At 49.9% G+C, this 17,146-nt stretch overlaps 1 protein-coding gene across 1 annotated transcript; it reads right to left on the bottom strand.

Annotated features, from left to right (window-relative positions):
• Positions 1 to 188: 188 nt before the first annotated feature.
• LOC137147854 (integrin alpha-M-like) lies at positions 189 to 15,296 on the bottom strand (the record flags this gene model as incomplete). The annotated part of the gene is made up of 12 exons (XM_067540248.1): positions 15,254 to 15,296; positions 11,955 to 12,069; positions 11,697 to 11,800; positions 11,409 to 11,473; positions 10,595 to 10,709; positions 10,166 to 10,296; positions 9,804 to 9,949; positions 9,557 to 9,707; positions 5,262 to 5,412; positions 4,713 to 4,786; positions 4,110 to 4,239; positions 189 to 337 (listed from the first exon to the last, which is right to left on the bottom strand). Coding segments are annotated over exons 1-12 (1,368 nt in total), but the record flags the coding sequence as incomplete, so codon positions are not given.
• Positions 15,297 to 17,146: the final 1,850 nt, after the last annotated feature.

The raw sequence follows: 17,146 nt of genomic DNA, 5'->3' as shown, positions 1-17,146 counted from the left end.
CATCATGCTGATTGTTAGCTGTGGTGCAGCTGTCTACATCAATAGCATTTATCCACTGCCTCAGTTTCTCTGACGGAAACATCCCTGCTGCTGCCGACAGGTTAGATCTGACCCCAGAATGTTACATGTTGTGGAAATACTGCAAACTTCCTCGCCTCCCTCTCTCTCTGCCCCGTGCCTTCCCTTACCTGCTCTCCCGATACCTCGGCTTCCACCTGCCATCCTCTGTGCTTGGCGTCTTGCCGGAACAGGATGACTTTGCCAATGTGATTGTAGCGAGGGGCCCCGACCACATACATGCTCTGCCTCTGGGACTTAATGAGCTCAGCTGAATAACCTGAAAGAGATAGAGACACGGAGGGCTGAGGGGGGGCAGCAGGCATCTCCTGACCCAGGGTCTCACAGCCTTATAGCAGTATAAGGGTTTGATACTGAGTCCTGCTGAGCCTGCCTGGCGGGGAGGTGTCAGGAGCCCCTTTGCGCCCCCATATGTGATAAGGAGAGTGGCAAATGGAGTCAGCACTGGCTGACAGGGGAGAGTGCTCCTTACTGAGACTCCCATCACACTCCCTGCAACACAACATCCCCTAGTGTATTGGGGCCAGCACAGATTGTGAGAGACCGCCCCCTACTGAAACCAATGCCCCAGTCCCCGAAGTAGAACGACATCTAGTGCCCAACTGGAGGCATCTCAGTTTACAATGATATCTGATGGGATCCAAGCCCCACATTTAAAGATATCACTTCCCCTCAAGATGCCAGGTTCATATTGAATTGAAGTGGCAAAGGATGCAAAGAGAAGATATTTTTAATTGTTTCTATAGCAATGCGAGCAGTCAGAGTAACAAGCTTGAGGGGACGGGAAATTCTCATGGATGAGACATGTCTCAGATATCACTGCCATAACTGGAACCTGGTGGGAGGATTCTCGGGGCTGGGATGTTAAAACCCCTGGGTCCCACCCAGAGTGGGTAAAACTGGTGGAGGGTGGCAGGTGACACAAAAGACCCCACAGCCTCTTGCAGAGTTACAGATAACACAGAACAGCAGGACCTGAAGGCATCTAGATCAATGTGGTGGAGGGGGCACTAGTGGGGAAGTCTGTGAGAGAATCCCTCCCCCCCAAATCAAATGTAGATTCATAGACTCATAGACTCTAAGATCAGAAGGGACCAATATGATCATCTAGTTTCACCTCCTGCACAACGCAGGCCACAGAACCTCACCCACCCACTCCTGTAATAAACCTCTAACCTATGACTGCATTATTAAAGTCCTCAAATCATGGTTTAAAGACTTTAAGGTACAGAGAATCCACCAGCAAGTGAGACGTCTCCCATGCTACAGAGGAAGGCGAAAAACACCCAGAGCCTTAGCCAATCTGCCCTGGGGGAAAATTTCACCCTGACCCCAAATATGGTGATCCATTAAACCGCGAGCATGTGAGCAAGACTCACCATCCAGACACCGATGAAAGAATTCTCTGTAATAACTCAGAACCCATCCCACCAAACGTCCCATCACAGGCCATTGGCATATCTATCACAGTAGTCAAATATCAGTCAATTGCCAAACGATGCTGTCCCATCATACCATTCCTCCATAAATTTATCAAGCTCAGTTTTGAAGCCAGCTACATTTTTGTCCCCACTGCTCCCCTTGAAAAGCTATTCTAGAACGTCACTCCTCCGATGGTTAGAAACCTGCATCTAATTTCAAGTCAAAACTTCCTGCTGGCCAGTTTATATCCATTAGTTCTGGTGTTCACATTGGTGCTGAACTTAAATAATTCCTCTCTCTCCCTGGTATTTATCCCACTATTATATTTATACAGAGCAATCATATCTCCTCTCAGCCTTCTTTTGGTTAGGCTAAACAAGCCAAGCACTTTGAGTCTCCTCTCATAAAGCAGGTTTTCCATTCCTCGGATCACCCTGGTAGCCCTTCTCTGCACCTGTTCCAGTTTGAATTCATCTTTCTTAAACGTGGAGGACCGGAACTGCACACAGTATTCCAGATGAGGTCTCACCAGCGCCTTGTATAACGGTACTAACTCCTCCCTATCTCTGCTGGAAATACCTCATCTGATGTATCCAAGGACCACATTAGCTTTTTTTATGGCCACATCACACTGGCGGCTCATAGTCATCCTGTGATCAACAAATATGCCCAAGTCCTTCTCCTCCTCTGTCATTTCAAACTGTTGCATCCCTATCTCGTAGCAAAAATTCTTCTTATTAGTCCCTAAATGCATGACCTTGCACTTTCCACGATTAAATTTCATCCTATTTCTATTACTCCAGTTTACAAGGTCATCCAGATCTTCCTGTATGATATCCTGATCCTTCTCTGTATTGGCAATACCTCCCAACTTCGTGTCATCCACAAACTTTATTAGCACATTCCCACTTTTTGTGCCAATGTCAATAATAAAAAGGTTAAATAAGATCAGTCCCAAGACCGATCCCTGAGGAACTCCACTAGTAACCTCCCTCCAGCCTGACAGCTCACCTTTCAGTATGACCTTCTTTTAGTCTCCCCTTTAACCGGTCCCTTATCCACCTTTCAATTTTTATATTAATCCACATCTTTTCCAATTTAACTAATAATTCCCCACATGGAATCATATCAAATGCCTTACTGAAATCTAGGTAAATTAGATCCACTGCATTCCCTTTGCCTAAAAAATCTGTTATCTTCTTGAAAAAGGAGATCAGGTAGGTCTGGTACGGTCTATATTTTGTAAAGCCAGGTTGTATTTTATCCCAATTACCGTTAACCTCGATGTCCTTAACTACGTTCTCTTTCAATATTTTCTCCAAGACCTTGCATACTACTGAGGGCAAACTAACAGGCCTGTAGTTACCCAGATCACTTTTTTTCTCTTTCTTAAAAATAGGAACTATGTTAGCAATTCTCCAGTCATAAGGTACAGCCCCTGAGTTTACAGATTCATTAAAAATCCTTGCTAATGGACTTGCAATTTCAGGTGCTAGTTCCTTTAATATTCTTGGATGGAGATTATCCGGCCCCCCTGATTTAATCCCATTAAAATGTTTGAGTTTGGCTTCTACCTCAGATGTGGTCATTTCTATCTCCATGTCCTCATTGCCATTAGTCACTCTTCCACTATCCCCAAGATCATCATTAGCCTCATTAAAAATGGAGGCAAAGTATTTGTTTAGATATTCGGCCATGCCTAGATTATCCTTAACCTCCACCCCATCCTCAATGCTTAGTGGTCCCACCTCTTCTTTCTTTGTTTTCTTCCTATGTATATGGCTATCGACCCTTTTACTATTGGTTTTCATTCCTTTTGCAAGGTCCAACTCTACTTGGCTTTGGCCTTTCTCACATTATCTCTTGAAGTGATTCCAAGCCTCCTCCACATTTAGATCCATGAGTTCGTCAGTCCAGTCCACTTCCCCAACTAATTCCTGTAATTTTTTTAAATTAGGCTTTTTGAAGTCAAAAACCCTAGTGACAGATCATAGCTTGCAAGGCCAGAAGGGACCATTGTCATCAATGTGTCTGACCTCCTGTACAAGACAGGCCTAAGAATTTTTACAAAAAAAAAAAAATTCCTAGAGCAGATTTTTCAGAAAAACATCCAATCATCATTTAAAAATGGTCAGCAATGGAGAACACACCACGACCCTTGGTAAACTGTTCCCATGATTATTACCTTCACCTTTAAAAACTGACACCTTATTTTCAGTCTGAATGTGTCTAGCTCCAACTTCCAGCCATTGCATCATATTAGACCTTTCTCTGCTAGATTGAAGGGCCCACTATTAACATTCTAATGCTGCTCATCTTTAACCAAGAAGACGCATAAAAGATTTTATAAACTGATATATTTCACCTGTCAGTGGGATGCATCTGCCTCTGGGAGGGAACATGGAAACTGTTTATGCAGCAGGGATCCCACCCTTGGAGCTGAGATGCACCCACCTCTGGGGTGGGGCACGGGGGCTGTTTCTACAGGGATTCTGTTTCCAGCACTGAGATGCAGACATGGTTGGGGTGGGACACAGCAGCTCACAAGCTATCTGATAGGAACACTGCACTACAGCTGTTCTTAAAGATTTATCCCAGGTTATTCTTACCAAGGTAAGCGTCTTTCATATCCCCAGAGGATCTGGATACATTGATGAAACTTGGCTCTCCACTGCTCCTGTACAGGAATATCCCACCGGACCAGTCATAGGCTCCTACTGCTCCCAGGACAGACCCGTCCTAAACCCACACACACAAGAAAGGGGATGGATTTGCACAAAACAAGACAGCAGAGCAAAATATAGCAAGGGAGAAATGATTCATGGACTGAGTCACATGCTGCATCACAGCACCCCGTAGTGCTGCACTGGGGAATTGGGGCCAGCCCTGACTGTGAAGGGAAAGCGCCCCCTACGCATCCCCCACCCTTCTCCACTGCACCTCTCTGCACTGGGATATTTGGGCCTGAACTGACTGCAAAGGGAGAGCACCCTCTATGGAGCCCCCACTGTGCTCCCTGCAGCACAGCACCTCATAGCACCACGCTGGGGCATTAGGGCCAGCACTGACTGCAAAATTAAAGCACCTCCTACACTGCTCTGGATGACTAAGGGTGGTCTCCCACTCCAGGCATAAAGCCAGTCAGATTCTGTCAAGGAGGATCCATCAAAAATGGCAGTGTGGAACACGCACGGGGCCCAGGCATCACTCACAGGGGACAGCAGGGAGCTGAATCCTTCCTGAGACATCTCCAGCTGGAAGGAGCTGCCGCTCTGGGACTGGGTGCCTGGGAGGAAAGACAGATCATCTCTAGAGAGGCCTCGTGTCCCATCCCCCACACCCTGGAGCCAAACCAGCTCTCCCTAAGGGGAAAGGCCCCATGTCTCACTCCCTGGCCCCCTGAGCCAGCCAGTCCCCTGCCCTGGGGCTGAATCAGAGCCACAGACCCTAGAGGTGAAAGGCCTCGTGTCCCCTTCCCTGCTGAGCCAGCCAGACCCACTGATCAATGCACGTGAGTTAATTTAGCCCCCCGAGCAATACATTGAAAGAGCAGCCAGAGTTGCTAGCCAGATCCTGAGTGTTTAGCATTTCACCCTGGAGCTCAGATACTCTGGTGATGGGCACAGAATGTACTCCTTAGACAGATAGCTGTTGGGTCCCTTTGCGATACAGAATCCCAGCAGCTCCCCAGCCCATCTCAAGCCCAGGAACCAGTTTACACAGCCCCAGGGTAAATGAAGGGCATCGCCCTGGTCCAGTACCTTCAATGGCAAAGATCTTGTCCCGCAGCTGGTTCTGGATGCCCCGGAGGGCGTCAAAGGCATTCACATGGAAGATGTGCTCGTTGGTGGGATTAGAGGCGATATCACGGAGCTCCTGCTGGGCCACATGATCAGAGAAAGCGCTGCCAACCTTCACAAGGTAAAGGTGCACGTGAGACCAGAGAATGTAACATAAGAACACAAGAACAGCCATACTGGGTCAGACCAATGGTCCATCTAGCCCAGTATCATGTCTTCCAACAGTGGCCAATGCCAGGTGCTTCAGAGGGAATCAAAATCGATACATCCCATCATCCAGTCCCAGCATCTGGCAGTCAGAGGCTTAGGGACACCCAGAGAATGGGGCTGCATCCCTTACCATCTTGGCTAATAGCCATTGATGTACCCATCCTTCATGAACTTATCTTGTTCTTTTTTAAACCCAGTTATACTTTTAACCTTCACAACATCCCCTGGCAATGAGTTCCACAGTCTGACTGTGCTTTGCGTGAGGAAATACTTCCTTTTGTTCATTTTAAATCAGCTGCCTATTACTTTCATTAGGTGATCCCTGATTCCTCTGTTATGAGAAGGAATAAATAACACTTCCTTATTCACTTTCTCCTCACCAGTCATGATTTTATAGACCCCTGTCATAGCGCCTCTTAGTCGTCTCTTTTCCAAGCTGAAAAGTCCCAGTCTTTTTAATCTCTCCTCAGATGGAGGCTGTTCCATACTCCTAATCATTTTGTTGCCCTTCTCTATACCTTTTCCATTTTTTGAGATGAAGTGACCAGAACTGCACACAGTATTCAAGGTGTGGGTTACCATGGATTTATATAGTGCCATTATGATCCCTTTTCTAGTACTTCCTAACATTCTCTTAGCTTTTTTGGACTGCTGCCTCACGTTGAGTGGATGTTTTCAGAGAAATGTGATGCTGGCAGGCCAAGTGCCAGCTCTTGTCAAGGCTGCAGATATTAGCAAAGAACTGACAAACTCTTAGCTAGAGACCAGACCAGTTCACTTATGCATTCATAGACTCTAAGGTCAGAAGGGACCAATATGATCATCTAGTCTGACCTCCTGCCCAATGCAGGCCACAGAACCTCACCCATCCACTCCTGTAATAGACCCCTGACTTATGACTGAGTTATTAAAGTCCTCAAATCATGGTTTAAAGACTTTACCGTACAGAGACTCCACCAGCAAGTGAGCCCTGCCTCATGCCACAGAGGAAGGTGAAAACCCCCCAGAGCCTTTCCCAATCTGCTCTGGGGAAAATTCCTTCCTGAAGAATGTGTTTGGGTTGCTCAAAATAGGTATTAGTCTTGTACAAATGTATTTAGTGTTTAGACGCTATAGAATGTTTGTAACTTGTTGCCTGCATTAATCTTATTTGGAATGTCTGTGTTCCATGCTATAAGGAAATAGGTAAGTTTTGCTTTATAACTTTGAAAATGTTTGCTCTAAACATGTGAGTTCAGATGAGAAAGTGTTTCCCCCTGCCTGTCCAGAAGAACTATCAAAATCAGATGGGCCATCAAGGAACATCACAACACAGAGGCCCTATCGCACTCCTGGAAGAGCAACATGGACTTGGAGGCTGAATGAAGGAAATAAAACAGAGGAAAATTTTACATCTCTTTACTGTTTCAATTCTCACAGGGCCACAGACACTAAAGTGAAGGTAGAGATTTGTTAATGTGATGCCAGATTTTTAAAACGTCTCCAGAGGTGATCTCGACAATTACAGGCCAGTTAGCCTAACTTCAGGACCAAGCAAAAACTATAGTAAAGAACAGAATTATCAGACACAGAGATGAATACGATTTGTTGGGGAAGAGTCAACATGGTTTTTGTAAAGGGAAATCATGTCCCACCAATCTATCAGAATTCTTTGAGGGGGTTAACAAGAATGAGGACACGGTGATTCAGTCTATAGAGTGTTGTTAGATTTTCAGAAAGCCTTTGCTCGTGGCAATTGGAGGAGGTCCCTGAGGACTGGAAAAAAGCAAATATAGTGCCCATCTTCAAGAAAGGGAGGAAAGAGGATCCAGGGAACTACAGACCGGTCAGCCTCACTTCAATCCCTGGAAAAATCATGGAGCAGGTCCTCAAGGAATCCATTTTAAGGCACTTAGAAGGGAGGAAGGTGATCAGGAACACTCAACATGGATTCACCAAGGTCAAGTCATGCCTGACCATTCTGATTGCTTTCTATGAAGTGACTGGCTATGTGGATGTGGGGAAAGCGGTGGACGTGATATACCTTGACTTTAGCAAAGCTTTTGATACGGTCTCTCACAGTATTCTTATCAGCAAATTAAGGAAGTATGGGTTGGATGAATGGACTATAAAATGGATAGAGAACTGGCTAGAGCACAGGGCTCAACGAGTACTGATCAATGGCTCCATGTCCAAGTGGAGTGCCCCAGGGGTCAGTCCTGGAGCCGGTTTTGTTCAACATCTTCATCAATGATCTGGAGGATGGGGTAGATTGCACCCTCAGCAAGTTTGCAGATGACACTAAGCTAGGGGGAGTGGTAGATACCCTGGAAGGTAGGGATAGGATACAGCAGGACCTAAACAAACTGGAGCATTGGGCCAAAAGAAATCTGATGAGGTTCAACAAGGACAAGTGTAGAGTCCTGCACTTAGGACGGAAGAATCCCATGCACAGCTACAGACTGGGGACTGATGAGCTAGGCAGCAGTTCTGCAGAAAAGGACCTGGGGGTAACAGTGGATAAGAAGCTGGATATGAGTCAGCAGTGTGCCCTGGTTGTCAAGAAGGCTAATAGCATAATGGGCTGCATTAATAGGAGCATTGCCAGCAGATCGCGGGAAGTGATTATTCCCCTCTATTCGGCATTGGTGAGGCCGCATTTAGAGTATTGTGTCCAGTTTTGGGCCCTCCATTACAAAAAGGATGTGGACAAGTTGGAGAGAGTCCAGTGGAGGGCAACAAAAGTGATTAGGGGGCTGGAGCACAAGACTTATGACGAGAGGCTGAGGGAACTAGACTTGTTTAGTCTGCAGAAGAGAAGAGTGAGGGGGGATTTGATAGCAGCCTTTAACTACCTGAAACGGGGCTCCAGGGAGGATGGAGCTAGGCTGTTCTCAGTGGTGGCAGATGACAGAACGAGGAGCAATGGTTTAAAGTTGCAGTGGGGGAGGTCCAGGTTGGACATTAGGAAAAAGTTTTTCACTAAGAGGGTGGTGAAGCACTGGAATGGGTTACCTAGGGAGGTGGTGGAATCTCCATCTTTAGAAGTTTTTAAACTGTTGCTTCACAAAACCCTCGCTGGGATTATTTAGCTGAGGTTAGTCCTGGTTTGAGCAGGGGGTTGGACTAGATGACCTCCTGAGGTCCCTTCCAACTCTATGATTCTATGACTCTATGCGGTGGAGGCTATCTCAGTGAACTGAGGACAGCATGCCAGAAGGTGGAGGAACAGGTGAACTGGAAGCGAGTATGCCATGCACAAGACATCAGGAAAATGATGTGCCCATCCATGAAGGAGAGAAGCTGTGTCTCACACAAGTGGGAAAAGCAGCCCGGAAAAAAAAAATTCCAACTTGCCTTCGTTTTGGAGGGGACCTCACACAGTGATTAAGAAACCAAACAACTTTTCTGTGCCCATGCAAGATGCAAGAGTTTGCCCCTTCATCGTGCGTTGAGAGCTGGCGAACAGATTCATTGAAGGAAAAGGGATGGCCAACACAGGGGCTGCCCAGTCGCCATCCCAGAGGGATGTAGAAGAGGATTTGGAGATACCCTCAGCAGAGTCTTGCAGCTCATAATGGGAGACCAGTTTGTGGAGGTGGAATTGCCAGGGTGCTCTTGGGACCTCAGTCCACCACTGTCATCTTCAACAGACAGTCTGTCCACGGCAGATAGGCCTGACCTAGAGGATATGAACCCTGCACTACCTATCATCAAGATCTACCTACAAGTGATGTCTGCAAAGCTGAATATAGCACTCAAGGGGCACCTGAACATGGAAACCTGCCTAGATGGCAGATTACATAGGAATTAGAGTTAAATGGGAATTTAAAATAAAGAGGGGAAACTTGTGATGATTAGTGCAGACCACCTCCAGCAATAGATGGTGCTATTTATCTTTATCTTTGTGTCAACTTGTCGTCTTGCATGCTGTTGTGTTGTTCGATCTGACCCAGACGAGATAGCAGAAAGTTCAGTCCTGTCTGTGCGTGCTGGAGTTGGTATTTGCAATGTCCCTACAAAGCTCTGTGATTGTGTAAGCGAGCATTAGGATAGATAGAGCTCACCCCGATGGCGTAGCGGGTGATCCCAGCTCTCTCTGCCTCTGGAATCACATCCAAGTATTGAAGGTTGTCGATTTTCAAACCGTCCGTTACCACGATGAGAAACTTGGCAGCCCCATCCCGGGACCCTTTCTGTGAGATGAACAACTCTCTTCTGGAAATGGGGCACAGACAGAGAGGTTAGTTCTATCAACCTCCATGTCTGCGGGATGCGAGGGGAAGTGCCTGTAAGGGAAGATGAGGTACCTACACCACTTTCCGGATGGCAGAGGCTGTACGGGTAGATCCTCTGAGCTGTTGAACTTTTCTGATGAGTGAATCTATGTCGCGGGTGCTCTTGAACATGTTGAAGTCAAAGTGCTCCGAGAAAGTGGTGGAATACTGCATGAGGGCAAACTAGGAGATAAGAGGCGAACAGGGCATCAGGGGAGTAGGAGTGGGTCAGAATAGCAGAGATGCTGGGTCATTGGAGTCAACACAGCTGTGGGGGAAAGCGCCCCATATGAGCCCCCATCCCGCTCCCTGCAACTCAGCACCCTCTGGTGCTGCCCTGCCGGCCAGGGCCAGGGGATGCTGGCGATTAATGGTCTACAATGAGCGGGTGCTAGTTACCAGCGTGTTGGTGCCACGGAAACGCCTCATGACCTCGATGATAAACGTCTTCATACGTTCAAAGTCATCAAAATAAATGCTGCCTGAGCCATCGATGAGGAACACGATGTCTGTGAGGCGTTTGGGGCACTCTGGGGAATGGGGAGGATGGGAATTACACAGAGAAATTCAGTTATATGGGCCAAGAGACACCAAACTGCAGTGAAACTGCCAGGACATCTGCCCATCTAGCCTGGTATCCCGCCCCCTCCCTACCACCTTGCATGGACCCATCTAGCCTGGTATCCTTTCCCCTCCCTGCTGCCCCAGATCAGACCAAGGGCCCATCTAGCCTCATTCCTCCTCCTTTTCCCCCGGGCCCTGTACCCCCCCCCCCCCACCTCCATGTCCCCTGGGTGCTGGTTCCCCACGCCCTGGGCTGGCCCTCACCTGCCAGGGTTTCCGGGATTCGCTGGAGCTGCCGAAGGCTCTGGTCCAGGAGGAAGCAGTAGCCTTTGGTGTACATATTCTCCCCGCAGGCCTGGTGCACCGTGGGACCGCACACCTGGGGCACAAGAGAGGGGCGGGGTCACTGGTCACCCCTGAATAGAGCCCCAGTGTGAGAGAGCCAGGACCTGCTCACCTATGGCCATGCAGGGAAAGGTCCCGCCAGGGTAAGGGACTCCCGTAAGGCAGATGGGACCCCAGGACCCAGCACTTGACTCCCAGAAAGGGGACAGGGGTGTGACACAGGGACATCACCTGGTTACCACACTCCCTGCTATGTTAATGCACAATCACTGTCACGATGACTACATCAACCAGTTAACAACACTCTCTGCTATGGCAGTGCACAGTCAATGTTGCCATGGCAACATCACCTAGTTACCACCATCCCTTCAAATATCATTGCACAGTCACTGTCTCCACAGTGATGTCAACTGCTGACCATGCTAACTGCTAAGTCAGTTCACTAAGTCAATGTTGCCCTAGTGACATCACCAGGTGACCACCTTTCCCCACCACAGCATTATGCACTGCCTCCAATTACAGGAGTTACCCATGACACCCCACACAGTTACATCACAGTGACAATGACGTCACCCAATCATCAACTCTGCCCAGGTGCTCCAGGCACCCGGACACCAACCAGTTACTACCAGTCGTGAGGAGTGGGACTTGGGGGGATCTGCCCCATGGACTTCTCAGGCAGCAAGTGTCAGACACCCAGTCACAGAGCCCACCCCCCGTGCATGGTACCTACCAGGAGTTGGGAGCCTTTGGCAGCCAGAGACAAACCAAGGGACATGTTCACAGCATCAGGGGGCCCTGAGAGGGGAGAGACGCACTTCAGGGTGAGCAAATACACCTCACCCCCTGCAAGATCTGGGGATAGAACCCAGGAGTCCTGACTCTTGGCCCTACCCCCAATTCCCCCATTCCAACTGACTAGATTCCACTCCCCTCCCAGAGCTAGGGATAGAACTCAGGAGTCCTGACTCCCCAAGGCCCTGCTCTAACCAATAGACCCCCCAGCACTGGGTGGCCCTACTATTGATGCGGATCTCCTCGCAGTGTCTGGTGCCCAGGTCACACTTGTAGACTTTGCCAGTTTCATTCACGTCTCCCGTCTCCAGCGGGGCCCCAACGAGCAGCCTGTGAGGGAGAGAGCAGAGGGGGGCTCAGGAGATACCCCACTTCCCCAGAGTGGGGTGGCCTAGATGGGGCAGCCCAGCCAGACGGATCCCTCATGGATCAGTGTGAGACCCATAGGGACCCATGGGGCCCTGAGCCGGCTTTTGGCCCTTACCCCCCTCTGCTGGCACTGCCAAACTGCGCCACACTCTGCCCGAACCCCGAGGCTGCATCCTGGAAGGTGATGGGTCCCTCCACGTCCACGCTGGATCCACAGCTTTGTGCCAGCACTGCAGGGGTTAAACACCCACTCATTAGAGCTTCCCCTCTGGAGAGAGGGGCTAATGGCGAGGGCTGATGGACTCGCCCCTCCTGTTTCTAGGATTGGCTCCCAGTCCCTCTGCTTTAAGCCATTAGACCCTCCTCTCCTCCCAAAACTGGGTTTAGAACCCAGGAGTCCTGCCTCCCAGCCCCTACCCCTCTCCCACAGCAGCTTATTTAAACTTCCCTTATGTCTTGCCTTTGAGAGCCATTTTATGCAAATCATTCCATGTGTTCATTTGCAAGTGGCAGAAACTCCCAACAGGGATTTCCTACTCCCCTGCCCCACCCCCCTTTCCAGTGGTCAATTAGTTACATCCAACGTTGCCAGTTGAGTCACTGGTTGGACATTTGAATTGTAATTGAAACATTCATATGCACTTTGAAAGCATACACAGTATATGATAAAATACTTGTACCTGAAAAATCATAATTGGGTTGAAAAGTACGAACAAAGGCTAGACTCCTCATCCCAGTGTTTTCTATGACAATGTCAGCATATTCGTTTCAGTGATGTTGGCCAACCTAATAATTTACTTTCTGATTTGTTAGCAAGGGCTGAATGAACTCTCCCCTGACAGCAGGTGATGAGCTGGGCGGTGAGAGGGAAAGACTTCGCGGACAGGTCTTTTGCTTGGTGGTGTCGCTCTGCCTAACAGTCACAAGCACTATTTGATCTGTCCCATAAGATCGGTGGTGTACCGTGGTTTTACAGTGCCCAAGCCTGCATTTGCAAACCCTGCGCCTCATCAACGTCCCCCCGCTGCAGGGCAGGAGGGGTCCTGGCACCACCCCCAGCTGCCCTGGGACAGGGGCTCTGTACCTGTGGGGGGTGTGAGACCTGGAGGGGGGCACAAATGTAGGCTTGGCTCCGTCACCTTCCCATGCACTTACCCACCTCTTGGCACCCGCCTCTCCCACTCCAGCCCCGCAGACCAGCACCAGATCGGACGGGGGCAGCCTCACTGCCCGGCATGGGGGGGGCGGGCACTGGGCAGGCCCTTTACTATGTGCAGGGGGCACTGGAGGGGCTGGCTCTGCCCGTCCCCTGTGCATCGTGAACGGCCACCACCACCACAGTCTGGCACCGGGGGCCTGGCCCCCCCACTCTCCCGCACAGTAGGCCACTGCATAAGGCTATATAGTGTGTTCTGTTTTGTTATGTGATCACTAGAGCTGAAATCACTGATAATCTGGTCTAAGTGCTTAGACCTGCCATGGGACAGTGTTTCTGAGGAAGAGACTGCCCAGCCTGCACTAGCGGTGAGATTCCCCCCCCGAGGGCTGAAATCACTGACAGCTGTGTGCAGCCTCAAGAGACTGACACAAGAGAGGTCACAGAGGCAGGTGGCAGCAGAAGGTGACAGCGCTAGGCCATCAGCGACGGCGCGGGGGAGCGAACAGTGGCACAATGAACAAATTGTGATCAGAGCGAGCAGCGAGCAACTGGAGTGAACGAGCAAAGCACCTTCTCCTTCTTCCTCCACTGTGAGAGGTGAACTCAGGTGAAAGCACCTCTGAAATCTGGCTCTCCACTGACCAAGGACAACAACGATGAGTGGGGTGCGGTGGAAGGAGAAGGGAGGGGCACGTTAAAGGAACATTTGTTTGTTGGAGTTTGGTTTAGTGACATTGCTCCAGAATGCTAGATTTGTGACTGGGAAATTTGTATAAATAAAATATATATAGGCCAAGGTTTTTAAAATGCATTATTTGCCAAGGTCGTTATCTCACACCGTCGCTGTCTCAACAGGTCATTATCTTGGACAGTTTCTATACTAAACATTATTATTATATTGTAATTAATTTTTACATAAGAACGGCCATACTGGGTCAGACCATTGTTCCATCTAGCCCAGTGTCCTGTCTCCTGACAGTGGCCAATGCCAGGTGCTTCTGAGGGAATGAACAGAACAGGCAATCAAGTGATCCAGTCCCAGCTTCTGGCAAACAGAGGCTAGGGATACTCAGAGCATGGTATTGCACCCCAGCCCATCCTGGTTAGTAGCCATTGTTGGACCAATCCTCCATGAACTTATCTCATTCTTTTTTGAAAAGGCCTCGTAAGCTTGTGTCATGGAGCCGGAGCTGAGACCCACCAAACTCATGTGACACAAGAAACACCAAACAGCCAATCAATGGCAACAGTGAATCCCTAACGCACAGCATGGCCGACTCCCCCGATGCGGAGCTCTCTTCCCTTCTGCCCTCTCCATTGCTGCACACCCATGCCTGGGAAGGAGAATCCACTTTGGAGCTGCCCCCTCCAGGACTGGGAGGTGGTATGGATCCTCCAGAGCTGTAGGAGGAGGCAGATATGGGGCAAAGTGGGGTGCAGAACTGTGGAGCAAGAAAGCGGCTGAGGGTGTGGGAGGATCTGAGATGACCTTCCCCCATTCTTCCCTCCATCCCTTTTCAGGCCTCATCTCCCAGTCTGTGTGCCCCCTTCCCAACCCACGCCCCTCATTCTCAGCCACCCCAAAATCTGCCCCCCTCCATGCCCTGATGGGGTCCAGGCCTCCAGATGAAAGAGATGGGACGTTGCAGCCGGAGGAAGCTGCTGTGGTTTTACACAAGGATTAAGCAATTGCAAACACTGCATCCACTTCACACCTGCAGGATCCTTTCCAGCCCCCACAAACACACACACACACCCCAGAGAGAAGGGGAGTCATACCTGTGACCCAATCCCCTCCCAGAGAGTCTGGGAGAACAGAACACAGAGAGAACTGAACCCAGGAGTCCTGCCTCCCAGCCCCCCGCTCTCACCCAGCTGACCCCACATCCCTCCCAACTCTGGGGAGAGAACCCAGGAGTCCTGGCTCCCCATCCCCCCACTCTAACCATCAGACCCCACTCTACTCCCAGAGCTGAGGAGAGAACCCAAGAGTTCGGACCTCAGATTCTACCACCCTCCTACGTCCCTTTCAGCTCTTCTCTTACACCTTTGCCTGCAGCCTTATCCATCCAACCCCATAATTCTGCACCCCACTTTGCCCCGTTGTAACCTACCAGACCACACTCCCCTCCCAGGGCTATCCAGGGATAGGACCCAGGTGTCCTGACAGTCCAGCTGCCTCCATCTCCCTGCCAGAAGGGTATCACTGTGCATCCGTGACCCAGCTTTTCCCGGTCCCTCTGGCTGGCACTTACCTGTGCACAGGTAGAAGAACAGAGGCAGGGGTTCCATCCTGTGCTGAGTGAGGGTGTGTGTGGAGCACAGTGCCAGGCAGCGATGCTGTCCTAGATGTGTGAGGATCAAGGACGCAGCGTGGAAAGGAGGCAGCAGAGGAAACAGAAATGATTCTGAAAAGAGAGAATCACCAGCTAGGAGGAGAAAGGAACTCAGGGGTGTTATAGGGAGCGGGCAAAATGGAGAATAAAGAAAAAGTCAGCTACACTGAGACACCAACTAGTCACACATCCCTACATGGAGACAAAGAACAAAAAAAAACACAGACCAATCACACACACCCTAACTCCCCCATTGCCTCCCAGTGGTCAACTAAATGTTGCCAATTTAGTCGTTTTCCAACAACTCCCCTCCCCCCATAACACCTCGCTAATTTTAATATCTGGAGAAAATACTGAGAAAATACTTACCCCAAGACGGACACACACAACCAGACAGACACATACCCCTACAGTGAGACAGACACACACACACAGTTAGACACACAGCTAAACAGACAGACACACCACACAAAATCTACACTGAGACAGAGACAGATACAGGATGATACTGAGATACACAAACCACACACACAGTCATAATTACACACAAATTTGACATTGGACAGTCACAATCTCATGCTCCACTGAGACACCCAACCGTACACTCCTCTACAGAGAGATCCACACATACTTTTCTAACACCTAATGGCAATCACAGGACAAATGATGCCGTCACAGCTGTTCTCACAGGAGCTAACCCTTCTGGGCCGGTTCCATCGCTTTGGCTGTGTGATCTGCTTGGCGTGAGAAGGGCAAAGGGTTTCCATCCCATCTGCCCCAGCAGGGAGCCTCTCTGCCCCATCCCAGAGGCAGCTGCATCTCAGCACAAGGCGAGTTATCCTGTATAAACAGCCCCCCCACACACCCAGCTCCAGAGATGACTGATGCCCAGTCACTCTGTGGTCTAGAGGAAAGCAAACAGGGGAGTTGGTCAATTCAGAAAAAAGGGAGAACTAGAGGCTTGTCGTTTCTCTTATTCTTATCTGCAGGGCTGGCCTTATGATTGGGAGACCAGCCAGGGCGCAGGATCAGCAGGGTGTCATCCAAGTGCCACAAGCTGCCAGAGAGGGGATGAGTGTTGGCGAGCCTGGAGCTGGAGCCCCTGGCTGGCTGTCTAGAGGTGTGCAATGCCACCCAGAGCTGCCAGCCTGATGGGGAGGTGCAGGCAGTGGAGCTCACCCCTGCAGAACTAGCAGGCCAGCCCTTGGGTCCCCCCTTCCCGTGGGCATGGGCAAAGGCCACACAATGGCTTTCCTCCTGCTAGGTGGTGGCGGTGTGTATGGCCAGGAGAGCCCCTGAGCTCAGAAACTCCTCCCCATGCAGCCCAGCCAAGGACCAGAGCCAGGACTGGTCCTCAGGTCCTGTGCCTGACGCTGCTGTTCTCAAGCTCAAAGAAAAGGCAGCAAAACACAAGTTCGCCCAGGGTGTCATTTTTCCTAAGGCTGGACCGGCTTATCTGGAAACCAGCTGCAGGCCATTTGGCCACCCAGTGGGTGGCATGTGATCCAGCACCAGCCACCGCAGGTGGGGAAGTGGCAAAATCACACACAGAGCCAGGACCCCGTTCCTCATTCAAAAATACACAACAGCACCCTCCTTCATATCTTCGTGCCCTCAAACCTGCACAATAACCATGCGCTTTCCAGGTTGAGCATTTATGCAGCACTGCCATGCCCAGCCTTGAGATGCAGCAGCCTCTGGAGTGGGACACAGTGTTTGGGATCCCAAAAACAGAAAATGTGAAAGGCAAAGATCTAGCTCAGGCACTATTCAAACCCATCTTTTCCTGGGCATGTGTCTGTCTACATGTGT

Source organism: Emydura macquarii, unplaced genomic scaffold (assembly GCF_026122565.2).
Source record: "Emydura macquarii macquarii isolate MOO-44397 ecotype Brisbane River unplaced genomic scaffold, CSIRO-AGI_Emac_v2 contig_572, whole genome shotgun sequence".
In the NCBI taxonomy this organism is placed as follows: Eukaryota; Metazoa; Chordata; order Testudines; family Chelidae; genus Emydura; species Emydura macquarii.
The sequence above is the reverse complement of the archived record's forward strand: the minus strand, read 5'-3'. Positions and strand labels throughout refer to the sequence as shown.